General features: G+C 36.2%; 1 protein-coding gene across 2 annotated transcripts in view; it reads left to right on the top strand.

The window, feature by feature from the left end:
* The window catches only part of LOC112555763 (filamin-A-like), a 55,381-nt gene that overhangs the window by 8,362 nt on the left and 26,770 nt on the right, over positions 1 to 20,249 (top strand). Inside the window, exons 4-17 of one of the 2 annotated variants that reach the window (XM_025224260.1) lie at positions 657 to 722; positions 5,139 to 5,352; positions 5,865 to 5,973; positions 6,115 to 6,302; positions 6,846 to 6,995; positions 7,432 to 7,560; positions 7,680 to 7,809; positions 8,177 to 8,314; positions 8,475 to 8,648; positions 9,058 to 9,204; positions 14,217 to 14,300; positions 14,663 to 14,803; positions 15,156 to 15,323; positions 15,563 to 15,709. In XM_025224260.1, coding sequence (XP_025080045.1) covers positions 657 to 722; positions 5,139 to 5,352; positions 5,865 to 5,973; positions 6,115 to 6,302; positions 6,846 to 6,995; positions 7,432 to 7,560; positions 7,680 to 7,809; positions 8,177 to 8,314; positions 8,475 to 8,648; positions 9,058 to 9,204; positions 14,217 to 14,300; positions 14,663 to 14,803; positions 15,156 to 15,323; positions 15,563 to 15,709 — 1,985 coding nt within the window. The remainder of the gene's footprint in view (positions 1 to 656; positions 723 to 5,138; positions 5,353 to 5,864; positions 5,974 to 6,114; positions 6,303 to 6,845; positions 6,996 to 7,431; positions 7,561 to 7,679; positions 7,810 to 8,176; positions 8,315 to 8,474; positions 8,649 to 9,057; positions 9,205 to 14,216; positions 14,301 to 14,662; positions 14,804 to 15,155; positions 15,324 to 15,562; positions 15,710 to 20,249) is intronic. The other variant, XM_025224261.1, reaches the window with a different exon arrangement.

The raw sequence follows: 20,249 nt of genomic DNA, 5'->3' as shown, positions 1-20,249 counted from the left end.
TGTTGTGCTTGTGTGCATGCTCGAATGTCTGTATACAGACCCGTCAGCGAGTGTGATTTTTATTTTGAAAGAATCGAGAACTAGCCGCCATATTGGTAGTGCAGCTGTTCAAAATATTTGATGAACATACTGATAGACTGTGCTTACTGTTTGGGTTCTACTGCTAGAAATGATTAGAAATCCTGGTAAGAAATATCAGTACGGTGATTTCATTAGAGAAATTTTTTTATCATTAAATTTTATTCTTAGCATTATTTTGTTGAGGGGTGGATGTCATGGGGGTTGGTCTGTGTGTTCGCGCGCACGTATATATATATAATCAACTTGTCTTCATTAGTAAGTATTTTGTGTGAGTAGCAGACATTTCTGGGTATGTGCCTGAAGACAATAAATACAGACAATAAAGACTGAACAGTTAGTTACCAACATGGCATTTCGTGCACTATGATCCTGGATTTCGGTAGACGCTGAAGAAATTGATACTTCTCTCTCTATATATACATATGCAATACACAAAACTTTATTTGTGCAAAATACAAAACTTTATTTTAGGACATGAATAATTTAGGAAAATAAGTCTTTAGATATTCCATTGATCCGACAAACACACACACATGCAAGGTCATCTGCAACGCTTGTTTGTTTGTTTTTTCCAGCGCCCTCATCGACTACTGCCAGCCAGGTTTGATGCCCGACTGGAGAAAACTCAATCGCAACAACAAGTAAGTGAAGTTCTGTTGCAAGTTGACACTTTGCTGAGGAAAGTTTCAGTCAGCATCATCCTCTTACTGGACATGCTACACAGGACTGTCCAAAATTTTTTCTTTATCTCTGCTCTTTGTATCTTACCTCTTCCTCAAACACACACACACACCCCGTTATGCAATCGCTCTGTTTCAGTAATAATTTCAGTTGTGGACCAAGGATTCAGTAGTTTCAGTGACATTAGAAAGTCACACTATTCACAGCTGGTCAACCGAGTGGACACCACCTGGCAACTTGGACAGGTGTCTCGTCAGTCGTCAGATCCTCAGTGGAAGACCTCAGCACACGCTTTCAAGTGTTGAATAATTACCTGTCACCTGTTTGCATCGGAGATTTGTTGGGAATTTTTTTTTTTAGTTTTCCTTCTTTTGACGCCCCGGCGCTCCTGAGCCGAGTCCTGTTGTGTCACCTGTTTGTCTGATGGCTGGAAGATGTTGGGGGTGAGAGGGAGGGCAACTATAGACTCATTGGGGAGCCACAGGTAACCCTGCACACCGCTGCACCCAGTGTCCGTGTGCTGTCCACACAGCTTCGTGTTTGTGAGCCCATTGTGTATGCCCTTCACCAACGAAAAAGAAATTCAGCAAAAATATTTTCTGATTGGAAAATGGGTTCCAGTTATATTGTCACTCTAGTCAATGGCGGACACTTGACCAGGACCGGACAGATCGAAGCGGGTCTGAACTACCTGGAAATATTGCAGTATCCCCATTGATTGGGACACATGTCTTAATTAGAGGTTCAGAAGAAATCTTAGAATAAGCGGGACAAGTGGACAAGTGGACAAGTGAAAGCGAACGAGGAACGTCGGCCGAGCAAGGAGAGGAGACAGGAACTGATTATATAAATAGGTATTAGACCTACAAGTGTTTAAAATTAGAAACGTGCGACTGGCCCCAGCTTCTGAAAGACTAGAAATAAAAAATACAGAAGGATGGGAGCGTTTATTTGAAAGGACTGGTGACAAAAGAAGCATCAGTCGTGCAGGTCTGTTTGTTTGCTGTAGAGGATTGTGAAGGCACGTGCGCTTTGAATCAGTCAACCTTGTGTTTATTTTATTTTTTAGTCTCGTGTAGAGAGAAGTTAGCCATCTCAAGGTGTAGGTTGGCTTGAACTCCTCTTGCCTTCACACATTTTTCTTTCTGTTTTTGGGTGAGGCTAGCCACGGAGATTATTAATTGCTATGTTTACTCAAGGAAAGTTTGTTTATACATTTATAAAAGAGATAAATAGAGGTGTTAAGTTTACTTATTAAGTCGGTGGTGAAGATTTATACCTTAATCATACAGAAGCTATGCTTATCTGTGAGGATAGTAGTGAAGGCTATGGATGACGGGTACCTGTACAAAGTTAATTAGTCAGGGATCGACTGAGGGTATGTGTATTTTCAAGGGTTACCACCTGTGGCTCCGAAGCCATGGGTAACATAAACATTAAAATAAAGATACACCTGGAGAAGAATACGTTAATTAAAGTGTAGTTCATGACTTTCCTGCAGACAAAGAGTAGTTCTACAAAATTTGATTACAAATTGCATGGATTTGCACAAGGGACACATACCGCCACACTTTAGTAAATGTCACAGAGTCTGTCTTAGCGTCTGAACACAGTGAACTTTGAAAATAAAAAAGTGTGGAGAGTAATGAGAGGTGAGCATGACTACACTTCGTATATACACACATACTGTGATGTGCTTGGTATACATGAGTGTACACACACATATGTATATATACACACATAGTGTGATGTGTTTGTGTATTCATGCGTGTACACTCACACTTATATGTACACACATATTGTGGTGAGCCTGTGTATCCATGCTTGTGCATACATGCGTGTACACACAGATGTAGATTTCCATACTGTCGGATGTGTGTACATTGTGCACACAAACTTGCAGGGTGCAGTTTACACAATATACAAGAGGTTGTCACGGTGTGAAGTTAGAACATGGAAACCAGTCCTCAACCTGACGGAGGGAGGACACGGTACGGCGACCTCGTCTGTTTGACCAAAGAAGCAAGTTGACACGACTGACACTATTCTGTGCACGTTGAATATACTGGTCCTGTGCTCAGCTTGGAAAATTGTTTAGAAGTCAAGTATGTCAGAGAAAACACTGGTCACGTGACATCCTTGGCCACAGGTACGGGTCACGCCCACCCCGAACTGTTAGCGGAGGTGCTGTGTTCCCCACTTCTTATTCTGTTCCATCAGCACCTTTTTGATTGTTTCATAGTGTAAGGAAGAAAAGATGACTGATGTACATGAGCAAATGTGACTTCACAAATGGACAAAACAAAGGAACCCGGGTATTTAGAAGACGGATGTGGAAAAGAATCATTGAGATGTCCACAGTAAATAGTTGGGCTTGTCGTGTATGGGTGAAGGGACGAATAGACTGGTCTCTTTCCCATCCTCATTGTCATTTTTTTAAAAAAACAGATCAGAGCTCATTCTCTCTTTTACACACACACATTGCATGAAATGTTTCCGCTCTAAACATATCTTTGTGAAGCGTTGCCATGGCGACCAGCTGCGGAGAGTTTTTGCTGTGGCTGTCAAACCCTCCATCATGACAGCCAAACCGTGAGGCTGAGTCATGAAGGACAGGGCTGTAGTTTCTAAGTCAACACGGATTGTTTGCTTGGTTTTCCAAAGGCGTTGCAGAGAAGAGGGAAAAACACTTGTGTTGATTTTATTTGGCGCTTGATGATGCGCACAGTTGCAGCAGAGGGCACATTCACCTTTGACCTCAAACGTTGGGCTGATATCGGAGATGAGTGAAGGCCTGGGTCCTAAACTCATTCCAGGTCTTGATTATAAGAGCTACAACTAATTAATTTGACTAATTAAAGCAGCAACAACTAATGTTTAGCAGATATTAATTATAGCAGCTATTTCTGTTATCAAGTCTAATTATTTCAGCTAGAATTAACTTTGTCACCAGAAGGACTAATTAAAGCCGTTGAGACAGGTATCTGGATGTATAGCAGCTAGAACAGACTTCTGGAAGACTTCTAGGCTATAGACATTAATTGGTAGACTGTAATAAGATAACAGCTTAAACATAGCTGCTTCTAGATGACAATGTTTACAGCTTCTTGATGACCTGACTAATGTGTATATTTTCACAATACCAAGTAGTCTCATGATAAATAACTCACAATGTTGTTCTTCAACTGAACCTCCAGTAAATAAGACAAATTTGTATCACTATTCCGCAGTATTCTATTTAAAAAAAAAAATTTTTGTTTACAAAGTTAGTACCAAAATTACACCCAGACATAGCACATGCACAAGAGGAAAAAAAAAAAATCAAGATCCCAGTTTTGTTTTGCCCTAACTCCAAGAGACTTTTACAATATGCATTATTAATGGTGATGGATGTCCTTAGTTGCCCCATAGCTAATCTCATTATTTTTGGTAATGGATGTCCTTAGTTGCCCCTTAGCAAATCTTAGAATTAACAAACAACTATTGTTGTACTTAACATATATTGTTATGTACTATTCCACATTGTTGAAGTATTTGAGCTACATTATTAACATTAAAATGGAAGATGTTTAGGTTTTACTAACATTCACACATAAAGGAATAGTCAAAATTATGGTGTCATATGTGCAAGATAAAGGAGGATAAAAACCTGTTGGCCATCGTTTAACACTCAAAAACCAGCGAGCAACAGTACCATGAAAACACGGACACACATTTCACAGGAAATAGATGATACCAGTTTGTATTATTAATATAATTTTGACTATCCCTGTATAGGAGATATAGGAGGAGATGTATGTTACTGTATGTGATAGGGGGTGGGGCATTGAGGAACTAGATGGGATAGCACAGGCTTCTCTGGTTCAGCCAGCACAATACTATCAAGACTACTCTAGTTAAGCCGTGTTCCCCAGCACAACAATGGAAGGATGTCTTAACCAAGATGGACAGAGAAAGAGCTGGATGGCAAACATGAAGGAGTGGACACTGTTGCTCCATGCACAATCTGCTTTCAGCTGTGCAGAACATCCCCAAATGGCACAACTTGTCCACTGCTGCTTCTAGGCATGTCTCCTCGGTGACTTGCACCAGTCATCCAGCTTATCTTGTATTAACTATATAGTACCAGCCAAAGGGATGCATGTACAAAGTACACTTGTATAATGTCTTTGCTTCTACCACTTGTTCTCTTGGAATAGTATTTCTCATGTATGTGTGTGCACACATCCTTTTAATTTCCTTCTAAAAGAATCATGTCTTGTCATCGCTGTAAAAATATCTTTGAGAAAATTAGTTTGAGGGGGATGGATTGAGTGTTGTCTTCTTGAAATGACTGACAGAGGCATACAGTCTAACAATGGATTCTTTGTCCTCAGGTTTGAAAACTGTAACAATGCAATGCATATTGCCAAGGACTCTCTCAACATTCCAATGCTGGTGCGACCTGAGGATTTTTGCTCACCCCATCTTGATGAACTGTCGGGTATGACCTACCTGTCCTACTACATGATGCCTGATTCTCCTGGGTACTATGCTACACGCCGAGAGATTCGCAAAATATTACAACAGGGTACCATTGATAATTTCACTGTAAGTTGAAACTATCAGCCCCATAAGCTGGAATTTTTTTCTTTCTTTTTTCTTTTTTTGTTGTTGTTGTTGTTGTTGTTGTTGATTTGCATGTTTGACTACTGGTCAGCTATTAGAGGAGTATTTTTTTAAAAAGGACTTGTACACGATATTGAAAAAAATCTCAAAGTCTCAGTGTTAGTTTCTGATATTAGACTTCAGGCTTAGGTGATCTCTAATTAAAAGATGCATATTCCTAAGATTCCTAAGGTTCACCATGTCTAGGGTCTGGGATCTGTTGGGTATAGCATATATACATATTATAAACATCATCTGCTGGATACACTGAGTATTGTTGTCACTTCTCAGAACAAGCTACATCCCATGATTATCTTTTTCTTTGTAGGTCACACACACTAGCCAAATGGCTGTAGAGTCTCCCACTCCATAAAATATATCAAGGAATGTGTTTAATGGGAATGTTTTATAGTAAAAATGTTACTGTAGATTGTACTTAAACATTTTCTAATTAGACTGACTGGAATGATGGAAGACTTCTCTGCAACTTAGTGAAGTCAGTGGGTGGAGAAGTGGTTGGATGGCCACACTTCAGCAACAACAGTGTGGAGAACATACAGAGAGGTCAGTAATGTGACAAGAACCCTCCTAAGCCCAGTCAAAGAACTTTTCCTCAGTTTGAAAATAGATAAAATATGGTAGAAATTGATTGGCTGTAAAAGATCATTTTAAATTATTGTTTATTGATGTCATATCTTTGCATAGGTCTTGATGGTGGCAAACGCTTGGGAATTGAGCCGATTTTCGGTGCACAGGAAATGGCTGATCCAGAAGTGGAGCATCTGGGTATCATGGCTTATGCAGCTCACTACACAAAGTTCAGGCCTGTGAAAATCTCACTGGTGTCTGCTTCCTTTAGTGGACACCTGGAAAATGCACATGTGGGACAAGAAGTAAGAACATTTTGCTTAAGTGGCAAGGATTTTTTTGTGGCAAGGGTTTTGTTAAATTGGAAGGGATTTTGAAACAGAATCAATTAAGTTATTCAAACAATTATTTTCATGATTAGCAATAATTATACATGTTGGGATTGCAATAAAATAAGACACAAATCTTTATTTTCTTTATAATCATTATGATTTTAATTATATTATACACTAGCAGTTTACTGTTCGGGTATATTTTCCTCCCTTTTATTGTGGTATGCATTTTTAGGCATAGGCTATAAGCTAGAAATAGATCTTCAGACAGCTGACCATTAAGTAGACACTTAGGCAGAACTAACAAACCAGGTTTATCTACCTTTCTGTGGTGAGGACTTTGTACATGATGTTGGATAACATGTACTGCAATTGTATTTGACTGTAACTAATATTTTAATATTTTGCAGGTATTAGCTCTTTTGTTGACACATTGGTTAGTAGTTAATTTTGTTTACAAATATCATGCCTTTTATAACTTCAACTTCATTTTCTAAGCTAATAATTCTTTGGCAGAAATCTTTCCAAATTCATTTGGAAGAGGGTTCACCAGATGATATCCGGGCTGTGATGAAGGGACCAAATTCAAATCCTCAAGTCCGAATCAGCTGGATAGGAAAGATAGGCCATAGCTCATTTACTCCAGTAGAGACAGGCCCACATAAGGTCAGGACAAAATAAATATGTATTTTTTAAAAAAGCAATAAAAGGCAAAGGCTTTCAGGAAGACAAGACCTAGGACATTTTATCTTTAGATATTTCTAAGATTTTTTTTCAGGACAGGAATCCACACAAGTCCTTTTAGTATATGTGTGGAGACATGATAAGAAAATGTAATTATCTAGTAGGTTATCTTTTGAAATGAGCGATTTATTACATGCTGTTTATACTTGTCAGATTCTGCTTTTTTATTTGCTTAAGTGTTACATTCTCTCTCTCTTTCCACCTACTTCCCCATTATGTTAATTTCTCTTCCTCATCTCAGCATTTTGTTTAAGATAGTGATTTTGTCATATAGAAGAACTTAATATTTGTAACTGTTTAATAAATTTGGATGCACTTATAAAAAAAAATAAATGCTTAGTTTTATGAATTTTGGTAGCTGGATATCACCTGCAATGGGGAATCCATATCTGGATGTCCTGTCAACTTTCAAGTCACATCAGATCCTTCACGAGTTGTTTGCCACCCACCAGAACGTTGTGCCTTAGGCATCAGCACAGAATTAAAGGTATTATTAGTTTCTTTGTGAATTTTCATGAATATAAATAGGGTAACATGAAAAGTAGAGAAATATCTTCAGTACAAGTTGAGCTTCTTGAACACATAAAGTATCTTTTGATGCCTTAGGTGGATGCGTCATCTGCTGGTAAGGGGGACGTGCAAATGGAAGCTAGAAGCCCCAGTGGTCATATGAAGAGTCTACCAGTTCGGCATCAGCAGGGAATGTACATTGTAGAGTTCAACCCCACTGAAGTTGGTAGGTGTTAGAAGCTTTGCTGGGATTGTACATCATGACAGCACATATAGCTTTTAAGAATTTTTGTACACAGATAAATTGCGGTTTTGATCTTTTGTGTTCCCCCATGTTTAAGTACTGGAAGAGCATGAACACGTGTTTGTCAAACCAGTCGCCATCTCCACACTTACCTTGGGTTGGGAAACTGATTTTAAATTTAATTTCAACAAATGGAATTAAAGATCTACATGCTTATGATGCTGGCATTCATTATCTCTTCAGTTGTGTAGACTTTATGTAGACAGTTGTGTTTTGCCATCAGGCATTTCAAACAATTGAAGTCTACTATCAATAATCAGTTGTAAATAGTTATCTGGATTTATTTCAGGGCTCTGGACAGTTTATGCAAAATATGATGGAGAACCTATTAGAGGAAGTCCATTCACTGTGAATGTGTTCGATCCATCGCTAGTGAAGGTGTATGGACTGGAAGGTGGAACTGTGGGCAGAGCCCTTACATTCAACGGTTAGTACCAGGACATCTGTATGGAAAATGTGTGTGTCTAGTTGTCGGTGTGTATATATATCTAGTGTGTGTATGTTTGTGTACCTAGTTGTGTGTGAGAGAGAATTAAAAAATGTATAACCTGATCAAGACCTCTGACAGAGGCAGGATTTTTCTTCAGCTGATGCCACTCAGGCAGGAGAGGGAAAGTTGCAAGTAAAAGTGATGCATGCAGGCCAAGTCATTCCCTCTCACATTTCTGAGGCACGCTCAGGAGAATACAAAGTTGACTTCACCCCCCAGGGAGCTGGGCAGTACAAAGTCAGTGTCTACATGAATGATATGGAGGTCAAAGGTAAGTTCAATTTTCTGCCATGTGATCTCTAATTGACTTCTTTATTTTTTATTTAGCAAAAGTAACAAACAGTCTATGATGATCTTTCAAAACATTTTATTTTTACTGGGGCCAATTCTTACATGTTTTAGTTGTTATTACAAATATTTGAGAAATATTTTTACAAAGAACTTGAAAACTTAATTTGTACAATTACAAATACAATTACTGAGAAAATTTTTTATCTGAATATTATGAACTGTGAGGTTTTACAGGACATTTATAGATAAATTGCTTTCCTGAAAATTTCTGGCCTTTACTAAGTAGGGTTAACTGGCCTGATCACTAAAGTTGCAGTTAATGGAGTATTTCCAGTAGTACAGTATTATCCATTAATGTCCGAGGTGAAAGCTGTTATAATTATTTTTAGGATCTCCCTACACACTTGATATTGTTGACTCGTCACTCGTAACTTTAAGTGGAGATGGATTGAGTCTTGTCCCAGTGGAGCGCCCAGCCACTTTCACTGTCCATACCAAGGGTGCAGGCAGTGGAAGCGTCAATGTAGACATTGTTGGTGAGTGATTACTTGTGGTAAGGTAGGGTTTACAAGCACTATGTGTGGAGTCTGCCATATGAAGTTTTATGTTAAAACTGTGTACTTTGTGTCAGATGTAATTTTGTGTTGAAATTATGTGTGTGATCTTTTCATTTTCTAATTATGGGAAAGCTAGGTAAGGCTTTCCATTGTGTGGTTCTGTGTTAGCCCAGTAGCTAAACAGTTTTCAAAAATCAGCTCTGTGAAAGAGGGAAAGTTGGTAAGAGCTTCCCTTTTTTCATTTGTATATTTCTTGTCAGTGTTGCCTTAGTCTTATTTTTTAAGAATAATTTTAGATGATAAACATTCTACTTGATCTTTCCTTTTTAAACAAATATCAATAATTTTCTTTTAAATTTACTATAAAAACTTTTTGTTTGTATTTATTTTTTAGATTGCAACTAACTCTTTGCTTACTAGACTAGGACTAACACATGCTTAAAGCTGCCAAACTCTCATTAAGCTCTGCCCAGTTATTTATAAATAATTAGCTGGGTTTTTTGTTTCTTTTTTTTACCTAGTAGTTTACCATTATAAGGTTTTGGTCTTCTATGGTCAGTCCCCTTTCATGCAGAAAACTACATTGACCATCTTTCGCTCATTTCATCATCAGAGGAGTAAGTACAGCATTTGCAGTGCACCAGTTGGTTTGAAATAAACTGATGCTTGTATTTTCTGTGAACAAAGAATTTTTCTCAGGTGTGATGCAGACTTTAAATTATGGTAATTTACTGGTTGGTAATTTGATTTCAATAGACACTGACATTTTTAAACTTTTTTTGCAGATATGATTTTCATCTTCAAACAATGTATTTTGTATTTTATTTTTGATTTGAATCATGACCATTTTTTCCTCTTTGTATCAGGCTTGAAATGTGAAATCTGTTGGAAGGTTTTGCCATTGGGTTTGTTAATTATTGTAGCATTCATGGTCTGATTGGTATCCTATTTTTTGAGGGAGGGGGGAGGAACAGGTATCTACCCACAAATGCAATAATAGCAGGGCTTCTGCTTACGCAAAAAATTGCGTACAGTACACATTAAAAGTTCGGAGGACCCCTTCAATTTTCGTCTATGGGGTCCCCTCCAAAGTTGGGTGAAGAACAGGGACCCCTTAAAAATCGGAAGAAGGGGTCCCTGGGACCCCAAAGAATTTAGCCTTAGCAGAAGCCCTGAATAGTATGGTATGAAACGGTGTTTTTATATGGGAAATGTCATTGTGTAATCTGTGGTTCTTCAAAATATCATCATCATATAAAAAATTTCTTCAGAATATACATCCGATTATATTTTACTCAGGACTATTAAACTCTGTCAGTTCAATTTCAACGCGGTGAGTGCTAATTTGTCAAAAGTGGTGATAAACATTGCTAGACACAAAAATTAAAAGGACTGAATGTGTATGCATCAATTTGTGTCCATATGTAAATGTGCTTATAAAATTGAACTTCTATATGCGTGTATGTTATTCGGTGCCCGTGTTTTCTATTTTTGTATTAACTATGCTAAGGAGCAGATCAAGCTTGATAACCTTAAGTGAAGATGGTTTGAGTTTTTATGGTTTCCCAGAATTGTTTGATCTGTTCCAAAGTGGAAGCCATTAGAATCTAGACTATGTAATGTCTTTCATCATATTACATTTTCAAATGATTGAAAATGATTGTTTTTATATGTTGAACCATATTTCAACTCCTCTAGATGAGTCTTAAGAACAGTTGTTTTTTGCCTCTTACAGTGCTAACTGTTGTAGCAAGTGCCTATGTTTTCTAACCCATATATATATGACTATAGTCATCATTTTTATGTTTTATATGGCATATTATTTAATTTCTAAATATTATTTGGTTGTTTTTTTTCCATTGATAAAAATTTTTTTAACACTTTTAAAACTGCCTTTGTAGGTGAATGCCCATTCACCAGAGTGGACTTGATAATGAAGCAGATTTCATGATATTATCTAAACTAGATCATTTTTAAGAAATCAAGTAGTTAGTTACATATTAAAATATAGTTTTTTTCAGTAGGTGTGGGTAGTGGGTGTGTCAGGGAAGTCAGGGAACTGGCTTTACCTCAAAACCTGTTTATTGCCTGGAAGGTAATTTTGATGAAATGGCGATTGATGGAGCACGTGCGATGAAAATGCACTGTTGGCATGAAATGGGACAAACATATGAAAATATATATCACACTTGTCCAGGGACTGTTGGTTTATATTGGGTCCTGTTGGCTGATTTTTTCAACAGTTGTGTTATCTTGCATTACCAATACTTTGAAACTGACAATATTCTTCCTAAAGCATGTTATTTTTGTTTTGACTTGCCCTAATCTCAGTAGCAGGGACATGTGACATAAGGAACTTTTTCTTCCAAATTTTCTGCTTGTGTACTACCTTGCTGGTTGATTTAAGTGATGCGTGGATGGCATGCGGAAATTTCATCCTTCTTATTTCTGTAGCATTTTGACTCACCTATTGGCCTTGACCTTTCAACTTTCGTTTGATCAAAGGTAAGTTTAATATATGGTAGTGGCAATCCTATCTGGGTTGTTATGGTTAAAATACTATATCCTTATCATTTGTCATGCAGAAATTTACATACAATAAAATGAGCATTAGATACGGATGCTCAAGATACTTAAATATTATAAGAAGACAAATTAGGCTAGAGGCTATAGCATTTGTCAGATAAGCAAGATCTCTGTTGTGTACAATGATGCCAAGAATCGTCAGCCTGGCACTAAGTCATCAAGGCTCTGCCCATAAACGACACAATTTCTGCTCAGAGACTTTGAAAAACCATGTTCTTGATTTTCAAAACTCAAGAGCCCACCCTAAATATAACTTTTTTTCATTAATAGAGATCAAGGCAGAATGTTTTTGGAACAGAAAGAAAATGTTGATGCTTAAAATGGTTAGTGTTTTGAAAGTTGGATGAGAAATATTAACTAGATAGCAGTAATCTCACCCCACTCATCTGACAGCTGTCAGTACCCGTTTATCAGGGAAGGTAAAGGGCAGCAGGGAGTACCTGTTGATCAGGGAAGATTAAGATGAGCAGAAGGGTAGGGTTGCATGGGTTTCTCCTTCTACATGCTAAGCCCCAGGCATGTCAAACCTAGATTCTGCCCAAACAACCACTAGACAATTAAAAATTAGCCTTTCACCTCTTAGCCACTTAAGATGTTGCAATTAAGTGATGCAAAGCTACAGATGTGATGGTTTTAATGGTGACATCAGCTAGGAAAGTAAAATGGACATGTGCTCATCCTTTTAGAACACAAAATAATGAAGCCATTCATTATTGACATAGTTTTAATAGCCTTCTATCACATAGAGCTGTTTTTCTGTCCTTTTACAAAAGAACATTGTATGCATTCTTGGTAGGATCTAAAGATGAATTGAGTTTCATGAACCTTACAACAATTTTGGATTTGGTGTCATTTTAAGAGATTTGTCAACCTTTGAAGTATGTTGCATGTCCCTCAACAGTAAGAAGAAAAAAAACCCTTTGATGACACATAGGGTATGTGACCTCTGAAAATAGAATAATTTAAAATAAATCTGTATCATGATTACAGTAAGAATGCTTGCACATAATCTTTGTCACAGCTGTTTTAAATATTTGAAGTGATGCACATTTATTAACAATGGCTGCACTATGGGTGCATGAGGATATATGTGGCAGGAACACTTGCTGATGAAGTCATAAAGTGTCTTTCACAAGCAGAATGCATGCAGCTCACCATTTACCATGACTTAACTAATTTTTAAATGGTTTTATTTGAGGAGATCTTTATGGCACTTCTTTCTCCTGGGAAAAATAAACAAGTCCCACATCCATAAGTTTACAGTGTCATTTCTAGGGTCAGCTTACTTGTAATCATTCTTGGAACAAAATATCCTTCCTTTTTAAGATGATAGAAGCAGTGTACAATGTTCAAATCATCCTTTGGGAATGTTCATTGTCTTATTGAGATAATATAGATATCAAACAAAGCTAAACACTTTAATATTTCTTCAGAGATCTTGCTTACAGTATATCAATTAATTATTTTGGATGTATTTTCAGTTTGTGAAAGTTCTTTTGAATTTTTAAGCTCAGAAATGTGATCTGAAGTGATAATGATTGCTGCATGACATGATTCTTATCGCCCCTGCTTTAACAGTTCCTAGTCTCAAGATCATATGATTCATGATCCATTGCGAGTTTTGTTCTCTTGCATGCCCATTTTAGTTTTGTAGTGTATCATCATAATCTTTTTCTTAAAATAACTAATTTGAAAAAAATGTGTCTTTAGTGTCCAAGTTCTCATTGTAAGTTTATGATGTATATTATCCTTATAATATTATGAACAAAAATCACATTTATGAGTTTCTGTAAACAAGCTGCATCAGGTTTATAAAGATACTATATACTCATTTAAAAACATTATTTTAGATCAAGAAATAAGTTTACAAATGATCATACATTAACCACTGAGTGCTTAACCATCTATACAATATAATCAGCATCTTTTATTTCAATAAGTAATTTCAGACAAAATATGCTTATTAAAAAAAAATCTACTAAATTTTCTGACAGTATGCTCTTACAGTTTTGCAAAAAAATTGTACATCACAAGACACAATTTGCTTATATTTTAACTTGAATAACTGCTTTTGCATAAAAAAATATGAATATTGATTATTAAAGCTTCCCTAATTTCTGATAACAGTTGATGATATATCGAAGACCAAACAATTTTTTTCTCTCCAAAATTTAGTAACAGTAAATAAAACAAGGTATTGTATTATTCTTATGAGAAGATAAAAGTTTAAATTGTTGCAGCATTTTATTTTCCGTATAACTTGTATCACATCCTTAGTTTTGAAGCTCATCTTTTCAGCTTTTGAACATTTTCATCCATCTCTGGTTTACTTGTGTTTCATTAAAATGTGTTTATCAGTAGTTTATTCTGATCACTTTGTTGTTAAAAGAATATCCATATTGTAGGTCCTGGCGGAACAAAGATGCCAACCAAAATCCGACAGAAAGATTCACAAGCGTTTGAAGTGGAGTACATACCTAAAGCAGCAGGTTAGTGACATCAAAAGTACATTGCTTCCTGATACTTTTTCTTTTTCTTTCAGAGAGATCATACATTGTGTGTGTGTGTGCACTATATGTAAATGTACACATGTGTTTATGTGTCCTATATGTACACATTCCAAAGGAGATGATATGGCTTCACACATGTTAAGATTTCAGGGACAGTATATATATTTTTTATTTTTCTATTGTATGATGTATGCAACTTCATGAATGCTTTTACAATATGTGTATGCCTTTTTTTAATTGAAATATTCAAACACATCTTTGATAGATACGGAAGTGATAAAAGTGCATGTAAACATCATTTTTCATACATTTGTCATCATTTATTTCTTTACTGATTTCAGGGGACTACAAAATTAATGTGTTTTTTTATGGCCAGTTGGTGAAAGGTTCACCCTTCACATGTAAAGCCTATGACATGGGCAAACTACAGATCAGCAACATGCCAGAGTTTGCTTTGCCAGGAAATCCAGTCACCTTCAACAGTGAGTATCTCTCAGCTGTTTTGACCATGATGACCTGATTTAAATCTGATATGCAAATTGTGCGAGTAAGTGAGGTTAAGTTTTATTCACATCCATCAGACAAGTTAGTTCCAGGACTGCGCATGTTATCTGCAGTTTATGGATATGGCCTGTCTGTCATATTAAACTTATGGATATGGTCTGCTTGTCCTATTAACTGCCAAGATGTAGCATACTTGCTTTTACTGAGAGTGGACTTTGATCTGGTTGTCTCCCCACAAACTCGTTCATTTGGAATTGATCTTCAGTTGACCTTTCTTGAGTTCATTGTTTGTGCTTGACAGAGAAGTTTCTTGGTCTGGTTTGCTTGCAGTTGATGCTTCTCAGGCAGGATCAGGAAATATAGAAATAAGAGTCAACGAAGGCAGGGTTGCGTGTAGCGTAGAAAACCTCGGCAAGCATCGATTCTTGGCATCCTTTGTGCCTGAAAACTGCAAGCTGCATGAGGTGGACATGACATTCAATGAAAAGCCTATAGAAGGTAAAATAGTTGCTGGTCACAGAGCTACAACCGTGACATTCTAATCATTGTGATCATGCTATGATCTTTAATGAGGTTTGTATCCTCACCTATGTTAGGTAAAACGTTTACATTATCAAGAACATGAGTCTGATGTAAGATCAGATGTGTAACAATGCCCAATCTGAAAAATCCAAAAAGGGATCAACAGTGATGGAAAACAAGACAAGACTAATTGTATTTATTATATCTGAAAACAGGCAGCCCATGGAAAGTGAAAATTATAGACCCACAGTCTATAAGGATTGCCAGCTCTGGAAAGGAACTTGTGCCTGTATTCCAGCAAACTTTTTTCACCATCATATGTGGTGATGCCCCTACAGAACTTGTCACAGTGCAGATTACAGGTACAGCATGTCAGGTATATGAAAGAATCATGTCATTTGTGCTAATGATTCTGTGTGGTGCGTATGCTAATGTTATTTTTTTTAAATGGGCGGATCAGTCTGGGTTGTGGTGTGAGAAGTCTGTTGATGTAGCGGGGACATTAACCTGCATTCAAACGGCCTCAAGAAAGAGAACTGTTAGGCATGAAACTAAGCAGTAAAATCTCCAGTGATAATCAAAATTTGTATACTCAAACTCCTATAGCATTCATGATTTTAAAAAACAATATTTTGTTTAAGTTATTCCATAAAAGAGACTCGGAATTAAAACTCATTATTTCTTTAGCTGCATCTAAGGAGAAAGTAGCAGGGCACATTCAGGGCATGTTTCACTAATGCATGACAAGGTTGTTGCACTCAGCATGGATCACATGGTGCTAGTTATGTATGCAGTTACTATGCATGTTTGTTATTGCTTGATCTTTACAACTGGCAGATGAATGAATTAAGCACCGTATATTTTTGTTCTCTCTGTGATTTGCCTTTGCATGTTAAGGTTTTCTTTTCTGCAGGAGATCCAGTTCTTTCCCCATCTCACCATTTAAACCATTTGATTTTTTTTGTACAGACAGTAGATATTGAGATAATGTTGAAGTATTGTGTGATAACTTTGATGTAATTCACAATATGGCTTTTTTGTTGCTGGTAATAATGGATGATGTTTTGGGAAGTACATGTGCAATATTGTGGACGTGTGTGCATTCATGAATTAAACTTTAATTGTTTTTAAAGACTCTTCAACTGATAGTTTAAATGTCATTAAATTATAGTATATGTCATTGTTTGGTTTTCATGATTAGAGTTGGATGTTTGCTTCATGCTCGCCTTTTTTGACACTGATGAAATTTTGTTATTTACTGTTAGTGAAATGTTTGTTGTTCACCATCGATACAGTATTTGTTGTTCACCATTGATACAGTTTTTCTTTTTCATCACAGATGAAATATTTGTTGTTCATAATGCAATGCAGAGATCTTTTCAGCATTTAATGTCCACACCTTGTGCTCGTACCCAGTACAGTGCGGTAGGACTGGACCATCCTTACAATTCTTAAGAAAAGATTTTTTAAAGATTTGATAAAAAAAATTTGATCTGAATTCTCTTCTTGATAAGGTGGGTTTTTTTCTGTTTTCTTTGTTTTCACTTAATGTGCAAATGCTTATATATCTTTGGTGTTGGTAAACACTTAGATATTGTGAGCATATGTGGCTGGGAATGTGATTTACGTTTAACTTGATGGAAGCATCTCTTCTGAAACTGCCTCTTCAAAAGGAGGAAAGAGTTATGAGTTATCTGTATGGAATAGTTGGAATTTACTCCATGCAGCCCCAATTTTTTTCTGCATTCCCACTTGCTTTTTTTTTTTTTTTTTTTTTTCTTCTTGTCTTCTTCTCTTCCCTTTTATTGTTATTTCATTCTCTAATTTTCATGGAGATAGATATAAGATTACATGTAAGTATTACTTTATTGTTGCTTTTTGCCGCTATAAACAATTCCACAGAATGTGAGGAAATATCCTGTTATCTGTAGATCATAACTATAATTGTGGGTATTTCCATATGTCTTGATGATAATTAAGGTAGAGTTTGGTTTGTGATAGAGATATAAAGCAGTCTAATTACTGCAGACTGGTTCCAGATTAAGATATTCAAATCAGTGTAATTAATAAAAATAATGAAAGCAGTGTAATTACTGAAGACTGGTTCCAGATTAAAATATTTAAACACTGTTATTATAAAGCTGGTTCTTGATGAAGACATTTAAAACAGTGTAATCACAGTCGATTGCTCACAAATGGCCATAGTCTGTCGTAGCTTTTTAGAAACTGACCATTGACTTTTTTTAAGCACTTAGATTAGATAAATGATCAGATGCTTTTGTAGATAAAAGTAGTAAATATTTATGTGTGATTAATATATAGAATTAGCAGCTACTCATTTTTCTTTTATACGGTCAATAAATATTAGGATATATTTTCATTCTTCGGGCAATAGTTTGCTTTGTGTTTAAATGGCTTGTTGTTGTAGATATAATATGTACATTTGTGTGTATGTGAAAATTGTACTTGTCTGTGTTAGTCGTTTCATTTACAGATGACATTTATCACCTCTGATACCTTTCATTTTGTAGAACATCAGGATATATGGACAATTACAAGCTAGGAATCTGTAACTCTTTCTAATGGATAAATAAGAATCATTTGTAAAATCCTGAGCAGCAGCAAGACGTAGCATTTCTGATGTATAAAAACGCATTGGCGCAGTAGAAAATCTAAAAGAAGTTGACAATATATGACAAAACTGTAATTAAAATTCACAATAAGAAACATTTCTGAAATTTTACATTTTGTTGTTGTCCAAATGAGCTAATAGTTCATCACCTCATCCTAGTTTTAATTCAATTCCTTTGAGGAGCCTTGCATTTAAAAAAACAAACAAAATGAAAATGGTAAATGAAAATATTTTATATAAGCTTTATTTGTTTTGCTGAAATATTGACACCAAGGTTTTTTTTAAAGATTCTTTTGCATTGCTACTCTGAGAGGGTTTTTTTATGATACATTGTTTATCAGACACAAGTGACCATAAATCTGAGTTAAAGAAATTTAAAGATCAGTCATTCTGATTCCTTGCTTTAGGCCCAGAAGGTGAACATGTTCCACATCAATCCTCAACTGATGCTTCAGGAAACATACACATCAATTATGTTGCAAAAGTTGTTGGTGAGTTTTGATAAAATTGTTGAGTAAATATTGTTGATTCTTTGCCCTCAGTGCATATTTTTGCATTTTCTTCAAGATAATGTTTTCTCTGATTTCTTTTTTCTTTGTATAAAACTTTCTGCCAGCAGGGAAATGCTATTATTATTACTGAAGTCTTCTAATTCTAGTGTTTGCTGCATGTATTAAGTATGATTCAGGTTTTATATAGTTTGTGTACACTTTTATATCTCAGTCAAATCATCTCTAAATCTTCTGAATGCCATACTTGGGATCTTAAGTTTTTGAATCCTTTATGGGATGTTTGTTGCCCTCCTTACCACTTCCTCTATAAGATTTTTGTCCCAGATATGGAGACAATATAGTGTGCTCCATCGCATCAAAAATGGTTCTTGCAAAAGCGCCTTAAGGAATGAAAAACTGGGATGCAAAGATGACTTTATCACAAGATTTGCAAGAGATTTTTTTTTCTATTTTCAGGTGATCACCTCATTAAGGTAACATTTGCAAATCGGGAGGTGGCAGGCAGCCCATTTGTAGCTAAAGCCTACAACACAAAATCTATTGCTGTTACACGATTAAAAGATGGCTTTGTTGGACAGCCCATCCACTTTGAAAGTGAGTCATTGCTTAAAAATGTAAAAAGTTGCAATCATTATTAGTCATTTTATTGCAAGTGCATTTCTTCAGCCTAGAAATCTTCAGTAAGTGGGTGAGTAATTTGTTTACTTTTAGGTTGTATGGGATGAGAAGCATCAATCTTATCTTTACCTTAATCCTTGCAACCATGTTAATGCTGAGATGTATGCATACAGACACAGGGACTCGATGGGCTGTTATAGCAAGTAAATTGGGTCCAATGCCATGGCCTAGACTCAGTAAACTACTTATGTTAACTACCTCTAAGGCTACAGTAAAAGTATATTTTTTTTTCTAGAAATTAACATTAAAAAACTTTGCTAAAATACAAGATATACTGGAGATTACACATCAACCACAAAAGCAAATAATTGGTTCTGCAAAAGTAGTGATACCTGTTCGTCACCTTTCTATGTCTTTTGTGTTCAGTTGATGAGTCTAGCATTGCCTGTTTGTTCATAGTTTCATTGCTGTTTTACCTGTTTGTATTCCCATGACCAGTTGATGTGCGTAAGGCAGGAGAGGGGCAGCTTCAGATCATGGTCAACAATGGAAACATTCCCAACAAAGTGGAAAGTCGTGAGATGGGTGTGTATGCCATCCATTTCATCCCTATTGAGACAGGTCCTCAAAAGGTGGACATTCTTTTCAATGAGGAACCATTGCCTGGTAAGACAGAAGCTACCTTGTTTTTCTCTCTGTGGTGTAGTTGCAGCTTTTTTACAAACTGTAGTACAAGAAAAGGCATGCATGTCTGGAGCATTTGCAGTCATGTAAAATATATTTTCCCTTTTAGTCCTAAGTTCTGTTTAAAGTAATTGATGATAAATGCCAGCTAAGTATTTTTTTTTTATCTACAGTCAATACTGGCTATATTTTATACTTTCACAGGCTCGCCTTTCACATGTCATTGTTCTGAGTTGGAGACATCTATCTCTGAACTTGACGAATTTATTACTGTGGAACGAGAGACAAACTTTGTCATACGAGCACATGGGGCTTCTGTACTTTCTTCAGAGGTCATCATTTTATGTAAGTTACACACCTGTCTTGAAAATGAAGTATATATGAAGAGAATCTTTTGGGGGATTTTTTTAAATGTTTTTTTTTCTGGAGGAATTTTGTCTTCCTTACCTTTTTAAA

Source organism: Pomacea canaliculata, linkage group LG14 (assembly GCF_003073045.1).
Source record: "Pomacea canaliculata isolate SZHN2017 linkage group LG14, ASM307304v1, whole genome shotgun sequence".
Taxonomy (NCBI): domain Eukaryota; kingdom Metazoa; phylum Mollusca; class Gastropoda; order Architaenioglossa; family Ampullariidae; genus Pomacea; species Pomacea canaliculata.
Note: the sequence above shows the minus strand (reverse complement) of the source record. Positions and strands in the feature narration are given on the sequence as shown.